This window comes from Danio rerio, chromosome 21 (assembly GCF_052040795.2).
Source record: "Danio rerio strain M-AB ecotype USA chromosome 21, GRCz13ab, whole genome shotgun sequence".
NCBI classification, from domain to species: Eukaryota; Metazoa; Chordata; class Actinopteri; order Cypriniformes; family Danionidae; genus Danio; species Danio rerio.
The window spans coordinates 39,478,670-39,490,761 of NC_141041.1; the positions used below are offsets into that span (position 1 = coordinate 39,478,670).

A 12,092-nucleotide genomic window follows, 5' to 3' on the forward strand; every position below is an offset into this window, starting at 1 on the left:
GCTTACACACTGCTTAATAAACACAAGATGTAGAGCAATACGCAAATATCTTTACATATGAAAAAGTATTAGAATATTAAGGATATATATAAAGGATATAATAAGGATATATGTATAGGATATAAATAGGATAAAAAGGATTAAAATTTTACAAAACATATTATTTTCTAGTCTACATAAATATAATAAAAACCATACTTTCATGCCTTCTTCATCGCGGGGGGCATTTTTCAACTTGCTTTTGTATTATGTTAATATTATTAGCAGTATTATTTATTATATCTATATTTATATATGTTTTATTAAAATATATAAGGATATATTTTTGAACACACTTATTTGAACTCAATTATTTATAAGCTAATTGATGTCTGTGCATACAAGGTTTCCCTATCCACGAGAGCAAAAGTGAAAGTTATTATTTTATTGCTCATTCTCACGCTGTAGATGCTCTGTTTAACTGTTTTCTTGCTAGTGAAATACTGTTTTTGCACTTACTCTTACTTTACGTCATGTAAATAGCTGTGCTTTGCACATGGACTGTCAAAATAGAGCCCTAAAAGTCAGTTGTGTCGCTCCATGGCGCATTTGCTATTTACAAGGCGGACTTTGTAAGTGGAAAATCTGAACACTTCACTAACAAGAAAATAGTTAAACAGACCATCTGTAGCACAAGGATAAAGAACAATCCTACTCCATATAGCCTCTTTACTTTACTTCTTTACTTCTTTACTATCTATCTATCTATCTATCTATCTATCTATCTATCTATCTATCTATCTATCTATCTATCTATCTATCTATCTATCTATCTATCTATCTATCTATCTATCTATCTATCTATCTATCTATCTATCTACCTATGTCTATTTTAACTCTGGAATTTTAATTTATCGCATTACAGCTGAATACTTTATCATCATTCAGATATATCATTTTCATGATTATTTTAAACAAAGTTTTCTATTTGTTTATTTTCCCTTTCATTGTATTTGTAGCATGTCAGTACTTTTATTCCGTTTTGATCTTTTTATGTTCATATCATTCTTTATATTTAAAGTAAAAACAGTTGCAATTTTGATTTTAGTTAACTACAATAACCATGATCTAAGAGGAAGCCAGTGTTCCAGGTGCAAAAGGGCAGAATCCTACCGTTTAGACTCATGCGGAGACTCTCAGGAGAAGTGGCCTGTTTGAGAGCCTGTTCCACCTGCTCTCTCCTCTTGGATTCAAACTCCAGAGCCTCCTGCAGTTTCCTTTTCGCCTTCTTTTCCTTCTTCAGACGCTTCTGAATGGTGGCTGGGGGAGACAAGAGAGAGGTTTGACAAAACAATCAAACGTAAAACTCTTTGCTCGTTCAGCGTGGTGTCTGGAAACACAAGGAGACGCCAGCGCAGACTCGCATTCACACATTAGAGACTTGAAAGTGCTCATTAGCACTAGCAAAACAAAAACATATGGTGCGCTACGTGCAACAGCTTTCAAAAAGGATATGTAAAATTGCAAGTTTTTAAACGCTCAAACAGAAAAAGTGGCCTAGTTAGTGTTAGTTTGATACGGCATAACTACTATCGATCATATCAGAGTTGGAGTTTGTGCGAATCACAAACCCTAATATGGGCAAGTGTAATAGCAATACTAATAAAAAAACAAGTTAAACCTAACAGTGTGCATATACAGGCCAACACAACAGCTGTACACACACCTAACGCCAACACATCGCGCTCACGTGGCACAATGTTTTCACACAGAACAATCGCTGAATATGTGCAAACATAATCAACTCTGTATGTGTGCATTCACAGCAATTAACGGCCTTTTGAAACACTCCCGAGTCTGGCAGAAGACCTTAAAACAAGCTCCCGGCATGTTTACTTGCTTACAGCGTTAAATGTATGTCCCTTCCTCCTCGCACCTCTAATTACTTGCCTTTGATTGGCCAAATCATCCACCATATAACAGTGCACATTAAAATAAGATGAAATGCTGTTACAGCCATGGCTAATAAATTATTGAGGTGTTTGTACATATTGTCAGAGTTGTTATCCAGCTGAATAATTGGCTTAATTTCTTGGCGCAAAAAGCAAGAGTTGAATTGGCAGTAAATCCACTAGTGACACGGTTTGGTTGCAGTGTAGAGAGGGAATTGGCTGCGTACACTTTGGGATTTGTTTCAGAGCGTTCGTTTTTTAATGTGTTTATTTGAAATACATTTAACTTTTTTGTAATCATTTACACTTCTTGCATGCTATTTATAAGCATATATTATTGTTTATTCTTTTACTAATAAAAGAATTCCTATTTAATTATTTAACAATTCTGAGGTTTTCAAATAAAAAATATATACAAGTTGAAGTCAGAATTATAAGCCCTCTTTGATTTTTTTTTCTTTTTTAAATATTTCCAAAATATTTTTAACAGAGAAAGGATATTTTCACAACATGTCTGATGATATTTTTTCTTCTAGATATATAGAAACCTTCATTAATTTCCCACTTTTTTAACTTTTTCTATTAATTTATTACTGTGTGACCTAGAGTTTATTAAATCTGTTAATAGACTGTCATTTTTTTTCATGTTTTAGTTAGCTGAAACAGTACTTTGCTCCTTTTTGTCGGGCTTCTCCTTTGTTTTTTCGCGTGTCACTCTGACGTTTGTCCATTTCTGAAAGGATCGGGTGTCAGAAGCACTTCAATAATCACGCATACCTTTTTATAATCAGCTTTAAAAGTTTGTTATTTCAAATATAGATACTTAGGCGAGCACAAGCGAGAAAGCAAAGCTGCTTTAAACGGCCTTGTAAACAACTACGAGGCACAGAGTAGTTCTACTGTACTCTCTCTTGGCTTGTTTGAGCTTGAGATGATCATGGCTCATTATATGATTATAATATTATGGTCTAATGTCTCGACTGTGTTTTTAAAAATGGGAGTTCCTTTGTTTTCATTCTCCTGCTTGTCCACAAGTGAAACTTTTCTGTAAACCAATAGCATTCAGCTGTACGTCTTGCTCTGCCTTTTGGTACCCTTTTGTAGTGCTAGGTACCCTTCCGAAAGTGTACCCAAAAAGTGGTACAGTACGGTTTTAGGCATCTTTTGACAGTGGAAATGGCCATAAAAGCGCACAGAACCGTACCCCTCACTAAAAATGGGCCATTAGGAGGCACACTTTAACATACATCACAAACTATTTAAAGAATTATTCACAGACTTTTTTTCATGCATCACTCTAAATCTTCATAAACAAGCCAAGTTAAATAACCTAAACTCAAAGAATATTCCATGTAAATTTATTTGACAAATAAATAACTTTGTATTATTGGGTTAACATGTTTTTAACATTCAAGTACATCAAGGCACATTTATGCAACTGTAAACTTTAACATATACTGTACAGTTGAAGTAATTTGTTTTGCCCTCTTAAAGTTCACCTTGAAAAGATTATTTAGGTATTGATTGACAGAACAAACAACTGTTATAACTTGATTAATTATTCTAACTTTTCTAGTTAACATAATAACCTAGTTAAGTCTTTAAATTACACTTCAAGAATACTATCCTGCAAAACTACTTGTAAAATATTATGCACTCACTGTCACCATACACAGTAAAATTTACTCAGTTCAGAGAGTATTTGGTCCCTCTTTAAATAAGGGCAAGCAGGTTGGTATTTTGCTTTGTTGGAAAGACAAAAAAGCAGATATTAGAAATTAGTTAGAAAAACTATTGTTTAAAAATGTCTTGAAAAAATAGTATCTTTGAAGACTCTACTGAAAAATGAAAATAAAAATGAACAACACAAAGAGCATGCGAGTGAGGCTTCATATCTCTAGCCACTACCACCGATGGCTGATCTTGCTTCTTCAAGCCGTTTTACTAGTGGCTTTTCTCATTACTGCTACAACAGGACAAATTGTGCATTGCAGTCAAAATTGTTGGTGCAATCCGCATCCAAATTTAGTTTTTGGGTACAATATTTGTACATAAGTTTATAATATTGTAATATAAGCTTTGCGATCAGTACAACATATTTTTGGAAAATATTTCTAAAATGTACAGTCTGATAACAAAAAATAAGCACCAAGGATAATATGAGTGGAATTAAAAGTCAAATAAAAGTACCTCGGCTGTGCAGTTCAGAGGTGAGTTGTCTTTCCAGACTCTCTCTCATCTCTCTTTCTCTGTACAGCTCCATCTTTAACTCCTTGCGTTCCTGCTGCACCTGTTTCTCCTGCACACGGGCATTATCCACAGCCACCTTCAGCAGACCCTGAGCCGCCAACACAACATAAGCCACATTCAATTTTAATACACAAATTAAAATATACACTATGGATGCAATATGCATATACTTAAAAAAGGTTTCCCTACTAGGGACAATATTTCAAGTGGGATATCGGACAAATTAAAAAATAGTTTAAATTATATATTAATAAAACATTTATCCATATTATATATTTAAAAAAACGTACAATTAAAATGAAAAACAAATTTTTCCCTCAATCACTATTGTTTACATTTTTTAAACTATGTTAGAATATTTATATTGTTGCAAAAGTTATATATTGGGTTTTTGTGAGAAACACTGTTTTTTTTTTTCTAATCTCAGTAAAAAATATTGATGACGCAACATTACATTTTCCCATTAAACGCTTTGAAGGCAAAATGCCTCATGACGGACACAAACTGTCACAAAAGACTGCTGAAATTGGGGCTTGGCATGAATAGAAGGGACTACTAGTTAGAGCCAGAGGCTGAGCCATGGAATCAAGCTTCCAACCAAACGCTTGTACGTCAAATCAACCACGCCCCTTAAACTTCTCATTTGACCGCCCTTATCTACACTATAACAAAGGCATGCTAATATAAATATAAGCACTTACACTTAAAAACATGTAATAATATACGATTTATTAAAAAAACTGTGATGTAAGCTGTTTTAATAATTTAATAAAAACAATATATGTTGGACTGCAGAAATAAATGATCTTTCATACACTCTAGCCTGAGTTAGACTAAGCTATGAGCACAAAAAGTATTTCTCTTATAACGTCTTGTTGGTATTTATTATCTTCATAGGGGTAGAAATATCAGTTGTAAAATATGAACAATAACATATAAACAACATATACATTTTAGAAAGGTTTTTATTTTTAATTACCAATCAACAGGGCCCAAAATATACCCAGAATGGACAGCATCGATTTCAACAGGATATTTACACATCCCATCCCTGCACTATATAAAATAATCCTTGTCAATTTGTACAATAAACTTAGCAGTATTAATACATCAACTGATGTCTTTATGGTATAGCCCTATCAGCTGCTGCAACATCTCTTGTTTATTGTTTATATATATATATTTTTTTGCCTCCGTTTTCATTTGGTCTATTCCATGCCTTAATATCTGGTAAATAAGAATTTACCTACATTTTAATGTTTAGTAGGTGTTTTCAAATAAAAAAGCCAATGGTTAATGGTGTGTATAAATAATATATAACATTTACAGCTTTATTTGTTATATAAGATTCTTTTTCTAGAACATTAATATTTTATAAGCGCAAATTCAGTAGATTAACTCAATAACATGCCAAAACTCAAAATGTCAGACACATCCTTTAAATTAAATTCAAGTAAAACTACAGGAGATCAATGTGGAGATAGGCTAACATTAGTTTTGTCTTCCTAATTATTATTTTAGACCCATAAAGAGAATTACTGCTAGATAGCGATCACCTGTGTTTTCCCCATCATCGCTAGGCGTGTATCAGCAAACTAATAATAAAGCCCGATAAAGTGAGTGAACTATGCTTTTCAAAAGAAACACACACACTAGATTTACCTGGATGTTAGTGAGCAATGTCTCTACAGAAGAGAGGCCATCTGCAAACAGGAAGGGAGCAGGGAATCCTGGAGGAAGAGTCTGAGTGCCCAGAGGAAGCTTCTCGAACCCTGGCTTCTGCATTGGCAAAGTTATCTGTGCCTCATCTGACAAAACACAGAAAAGAACATCATATAAAATAAATTAGCCGTGAGACTGTCAGTGTTGTCATGTTAACATATGTGATTAGCCATATTTATATGTAATATATTTTTTTATATTTAATAAACATATTGGCATTAAAATGTTACATTATGTTCTAAAGGAAAACAAAATGATTTTGTTGATGGCTGACATTTATACATTAACATCTCTACAGTAAATCGTTTGATGACTAGCGTAAATTTGAATGTAATGAAATGTATCATTTACATCATACATCACATACATCATTTGTTTGTCATCAAGAGGAATAGAATAAGTTGTTTATAATCAGGTTTGCCAGACATGTCTATCACTGTTCAGAAAAACAAATACAGTATTTCCAAACTCACAACTTTGTGTTTGAGCTGTCAGAACACTTAAATAGAAGTTTTGTAATTTCACACATTTAATTTCAATGTTTAATTTAACTTTTTTTTATTTCACAGAAATAAATGTATAAAAACTGGGAAAACTGGAAAAGTACAGTTTCAAAAAGTACATGTTTGTACCAGAATTGTCCATATTAGTATCTTAAATGTACATATTAGCACCTAAAGTGTACATACTACTGACTTAAAAGAACAACAGTCGAGATATCACACTGTGACAGCACAGTCGGTGTTGCCAGATTGGGTGATTTTGAACTTGATTGTGCGGGTAAAAAAGGGCATTGGCGGGTTGACAAAGTTTGTGCGGTTTTGAAACGTAAATTTTATATGCAACTTATTTAACAAAACATAACTGTGTGCTACTACTCCATTCAGTTAGTAGTGACCAGTGCATAGTGAAACTGCGTGGGCCCACCTGCAAGAGGTGAAGGAAAGCTGTATTAAAATCTGATTACGCAGACAAATCTGACTCCCCTTCGCGTGCTCGCGCATCACGCGGCGCCTGCAGTTAAACCCAAGTTAGCAGTTTACCATAACACTTTTATCAACTGTTTTTTCGCAATTGATGACAAGACCAAACATAGAAGTGTTATCTGCTTGACAAGAAGCACATAATTTTGTTAAAAAGAATTTAAAATGCCAAATGGGACGAATTTATACCTCATTTTAAAAGTAAAACATACTCTAATAGGTCGTGTAAGCTACACAACAGTTATGTTGTGGTTCTGTGACTGCTGGTGTTGGTTGCTGTATGGTTAAACATTATGACATTTAAAGTAAAAAGGATAATTTTGATTTAAATAAATTAAAATTAAATAATCTAATATTTTAGAATTTTGTTTTTTTTGGGGCTGGAAAAAGTCAATCCCAAATTTTCATTTCTCGCAATTTGCTATGGTATGTTGTCCTCATCAACTTTATTAAACTCCAGACCACAGACATACTCACGCTTTCTGCTTCAAGCTGCTTATACATAAACATATATATTCGAGACCTTATTGGGAGGTAATGTCTGATTCCGGTCAATTTTGTGATACGATCTGGACATTCCTAATAATGGCCAAATATAAAATAAAAAGTACAACATTATAGCTAATATATTACAACATGTTTATATACATATTTAAACATTTCAATGGTTAAAATAAATAAATAAATAAATAAATAAATAGGCACTGTGGTGAACCCTGATTATGAAGAGACTAAGCTGAAAATAAAATGAATGAATGAATGAATGAATAAATAAATAAATACGGAAGCTGTAGCAACCCCTCATTAATAATGAGGCTAAGCAAAAAAGAAAATGAATGAACGAATGAATGAATAAATTAATAAATGAGGCTATAATAAATAAGCAAATAAATAAATAATAAAAATAAAAAATAAGGATGTAGTGGCAACTCCAGATTAATAAAGAGACTAAGCCAAAATGAAAATAAATGAATAAATGACTGAATAAGTAAATAATAAAATAAATAAATAAATGAGACTGTAACAAACAAATAAATAAATAAATGAATAAGGATGCTATGGCGACCCCTGATTAATTAAGAGACTAAACCAAAAAGAAAATATGAATTAATTGATAAATCAAAAAATCTATTAATAAATAAAAGAGGTTGTAATAAATAAGCAATAAGCAAATAAAAAATAATAAATAAGCAAATAAAAATTGATAAATTAATAAATAAATAACTAAATAAGAACTCTGTGGTGACCCCAGTTTAATAAAGAGACTAAGCCGAAAAGAAAATGAATGAATAAATGAATGAATGAATAAATAAGGCTCTAAATAAACAAACAAACAAATAAATAAGGATGCTGAAAGAGACTAAGCCAAAAAAAAAAATGAATAAGTGAATTAATAAATCAATAAATAAATGAGGTTGTAACAAACAAACAAACAAACAAACAAAATGAATAAGGATGCTGTGGCAACCCCTGATTAATAGAGACTAAGCCGAAAGGAAAATAAATGACTAAATAAACAAACAAACAAACAAACAAATAAATAAATAAATAAATAAATAAATAAATAAATAAATATTTTTATGTATGTGAAATTCAAATTTCTGATTTCTATGTTGTTTGCTTTTACTAACTAACAAGTACAAAAGTGTACCTTCTGTACAACTGTGTCAACTTGTAAATAGCATTGCATACTTTTGTGAAACAAACTGGGCTAAAAGCAACTATTTCTCCCACAATAAGTTACATACAGCCTAGGCTGTTCAGACAGTTTGTTGTACAGACAAAGAACTGGCAACACCCAGAAAGAGTAGATGCGGATATCAGTCAGCTGGGAGAAGATAAAGCGACTGAGCACTTCACAGTGTATTTCTGATGAAACAGAAAGCTGCTGTGTCCAAACCTCCGTATAGCAGTTAATCTCTTATTTTCACACACACACAATCCATATTTTACCCACAAGCCTCATAAGCAACCCCTCCCACCCACCGTGCCAGGCCACAAACTCCAGCCCCACTGCACCAGCAATAACAGATAGAACTGGGGCTGAATAAGAAAGAGAGCGAGCAGTCATGATTCACCCCGGCTAATCTGGCCGAGGCCTCTCTCTGCGCACGCTGACATGGCCCATCCAGGGCTCCCTACGCAAGACAAATAGGACGGCTGGGGTGGGAATTGTGATGACAGCGTATCACGGGTCACATCGATTTCCCTGCCGCACGCTCTCCCGCGCCCCACCAGATAACCCCGCACTCCTTTCTGCCCATTGTTCATACCCCACCTGTCCCACCAGCCATAAATTTTCCCCCTTCTTTCCTCGCCACTGCAAAGGGCATTAAAGAAAAGAGGAGCTGAGAGGAAAAAAAGGGGGGAAGAATTTGCCCTCCTCCTCCTCTCCTTACAGGTTGACAGTGTGTGATTAAGTTTTTGGTGCTGGCTGAAAGTGGCGAGCAGATGAAGGTCACGCAGATAGAGTGTGAAGAGGAAAGCGCGCGAGAGGAAGAAGGATAGGGTGAGAAAAGGGGTGAGCGGAAGGGGACGCTGGAGAGAGAGGTGTGAGGTGAACTGTGAGATAAAGCTGGAGGTGAAGACCGCAGAAATTTTTAAAAGCACACAAGGGTGTGCATTTAACAGTCATGGCTGTGCATCTGTTCACTACAGTATTTTCAATTACAGTCTCTGTCAGCAGTACATACTACATAAAAATCATAAGTGTATACTTTGGGTCTTATTCATAGATGTAATTCTTTATTTAAGTGGAGCTGAGCTGGAATTGCTCTTCAGTGTTTCAGCAGTGAAAATTAAAGCACAGTGAACTAAACTAAACTGTATTTCAACTCTGAAAACTGGACTGACACAGTTTCAATCTACTACAACTTCTATGTTAAGCTACTTTGACACAATCTACATTGTAAAAGCGCTACAGAAATAAAGATTAGTTTAATTAAAATTTAATTAACTCTAAACTAAAATGTTGTGTAGCGTGATTTTTGTGGCATTTGCAATAAAAAAATACATCTAAGCTATTAAATCCAAGTCAATCATGTCTTAGTGATCAATAAAACTGTGAATGAAACATATGAGGGATATGCTGCACTATACCAACAAATTATAGTTTATAACAACAAAAACAACAACGAAAAATCCAATAAAACCAGGTGTTAAAATACTATAGTAATTTAATAGTAAATGGAAATATTTAGAAATAAGCATTATATTGCATATATATTACCAATTCTTCATTAATGAATTACACTACATAATGTGCAGTATCATTATTATATAGTATATAGTATCATTAGTAACTATCATGAACTAATAGTAATTACCATAGTATACTGTAGCCTTTACAGTAAATTATTTATATGTATATACATACAGTTGAAGTCAGAATTATTAGCCTCTCTTAGAATTTTTTTACAATTCTTTGTGGTTCTTAACAAATGGTCACAATATGCTAATGCTTAATGAATGATTCAAAGTGTGTAATTATAAAGTGTTACCACGGAATTTAATTTGTTATGGCATATTGAATTCTTTCATAATATGAGTATAACAACTGTAAATGTAAATCAAAGCGTTTATTACCACACTAAGTAATTAATAATACATGCCTGAATTATCAGATATATAAACATTTGTTTTAATAGTTTATTAATCATTTACTTACGCATTCTAAGACATCTTAAAAAACACCAACTACTCTTAAATACTCTTGGTTTGTAAATAATGTAATTCTAAATTTAGTAATGAAAAAATTATCTCTAACAAAGAATGAAAGCACAATTATTAATCACATTATTAATCTACCTGTAAGTCAAGAGTAGAGCATTTGTAGCAGCTATAAACGTCTATTATTGTAGTGTTAATGCTTAATAAATAATAAATTCACTATTTGCTACCGCTTATTAAATTCATGTTGTGTTATAAAGTGTTACCAGGGTATTTAATTTGTTATGGCATATTGAATTCCTCCATATATGAGTATATTTGAGTCCATACGTGAGTATAACAACTAAATAAAAATTAAACTGTCAGCAAAAAAAAAAAAAACAATTGTAATATTGAGCTGTTTAGTTGATACTAGTCTTGCTTCATTATATTCATTTTTTTCTGGAATAAATATACAATTTCAAACAAATCGTTTTTTCAGTCTTTTGAGATTGCTAACACATTTGCTTTAGTTTGTTCAGATTAGTCAAATCTTATATTTACTCGAAAGTTTCTGTGCTGAAATGCTGTGCTGCATTCGGTTTACTCAAAAAGAGATCAAATAGGATTTCACAGCATAAATGATTAGAAATCAACATCAATTCTTTGTAGTTCTTTTTTTGTTAAGTGGATGACTCCCATTCAAGCTTGCGGAACTTAAAACTACACATCCCAGGTCAATGCGGCATTAGAAAGGAGGTTAATGGCAGCAGGCTCTTGAAAGCCCTGCCCTCCTGCTGGCCCCTGCACACCTAATTGCAAGTCCCTTTTAAACGACAGATTTATCTTGCTGTGGCTGCTGATAGTGTTCACTTCAATTCATTTTATTCCATCCAGCAAAGAGGGTGGAAGAGCCCTCGGCCCATGACATTTACAAAGTGCCCCCGTTCTGTCTCTTCTCACTGTAATGTGCACGAGTAATGATACTGTGTGTGTGTGTGTGTGTGTGTGTGTGTGTGTGTGCGCGCACTAAGCCCAGCACAATGGAATATGTTTGTTAGTACATCCAGTTTGTCGGATGAAAATGTATTTTTGTTCCATCACTGAAGACAATATTGAATCATTTTTGTTGTTGCAAATTCAAACAAGACACAAATAATGCAAAAATACCTGACCTGACAAACAAAACGCATCCATCCACTCAACCCGACAAAACACAGCCAGCCGAGAGTACAAAGTGAACAAACAGATAAATAAATAAACTAACAAAAAGAAGTGAAGTGCTTTTATTTCTTTTAACTGACCACCACTATCAATAATTCATCTGTCAGACCTTTTATTTGCTGTCCACTAAAAATAAAGACAATATAAAGTTTCTGGAAAAAGCTTTCTTATCGGTCGCAAACAAAGAAACTCGAGAGCCACAATGGGCAGTAGAAAGAAACAAAGAATATATTAAATAATAATAATAGTAATAATTACAAAAAAATATTTAGAGGTTACACTAGGGATGCACCGATACAAAAAAATTTTTTTGGAAACTTGATCGATCCCAATA

General features: G+C 33.4%; 1 protein-coding gene across 2 annotated transcripts in view; it reads right to left on the minus strand.

Annotated features, from left to right (window-relative positions):
* Positions 1 to 12,092, minus strand: part of dacha (dachshund a) — a 302,853-nt gene that overhangs the window by 28,427 nt on the left and 262,334 nt on the right. For both annotated transcript variants that reach the window (XM_087299132.1, NM_152955.3), the window contains 3 exon segments: positions 5,844 to 5,989; positions 4,122 to 4,269; positions 1,153 to 1,299 (listed from right to left, as the gene is read on the minus strand). In XM_087299132.1, coding sequence (XP_087155258.1) covers positions 1,153 to 1,299; positions 4,122 to 4,269; positions 5,844 to 5,989 — 441 coding nt within the window.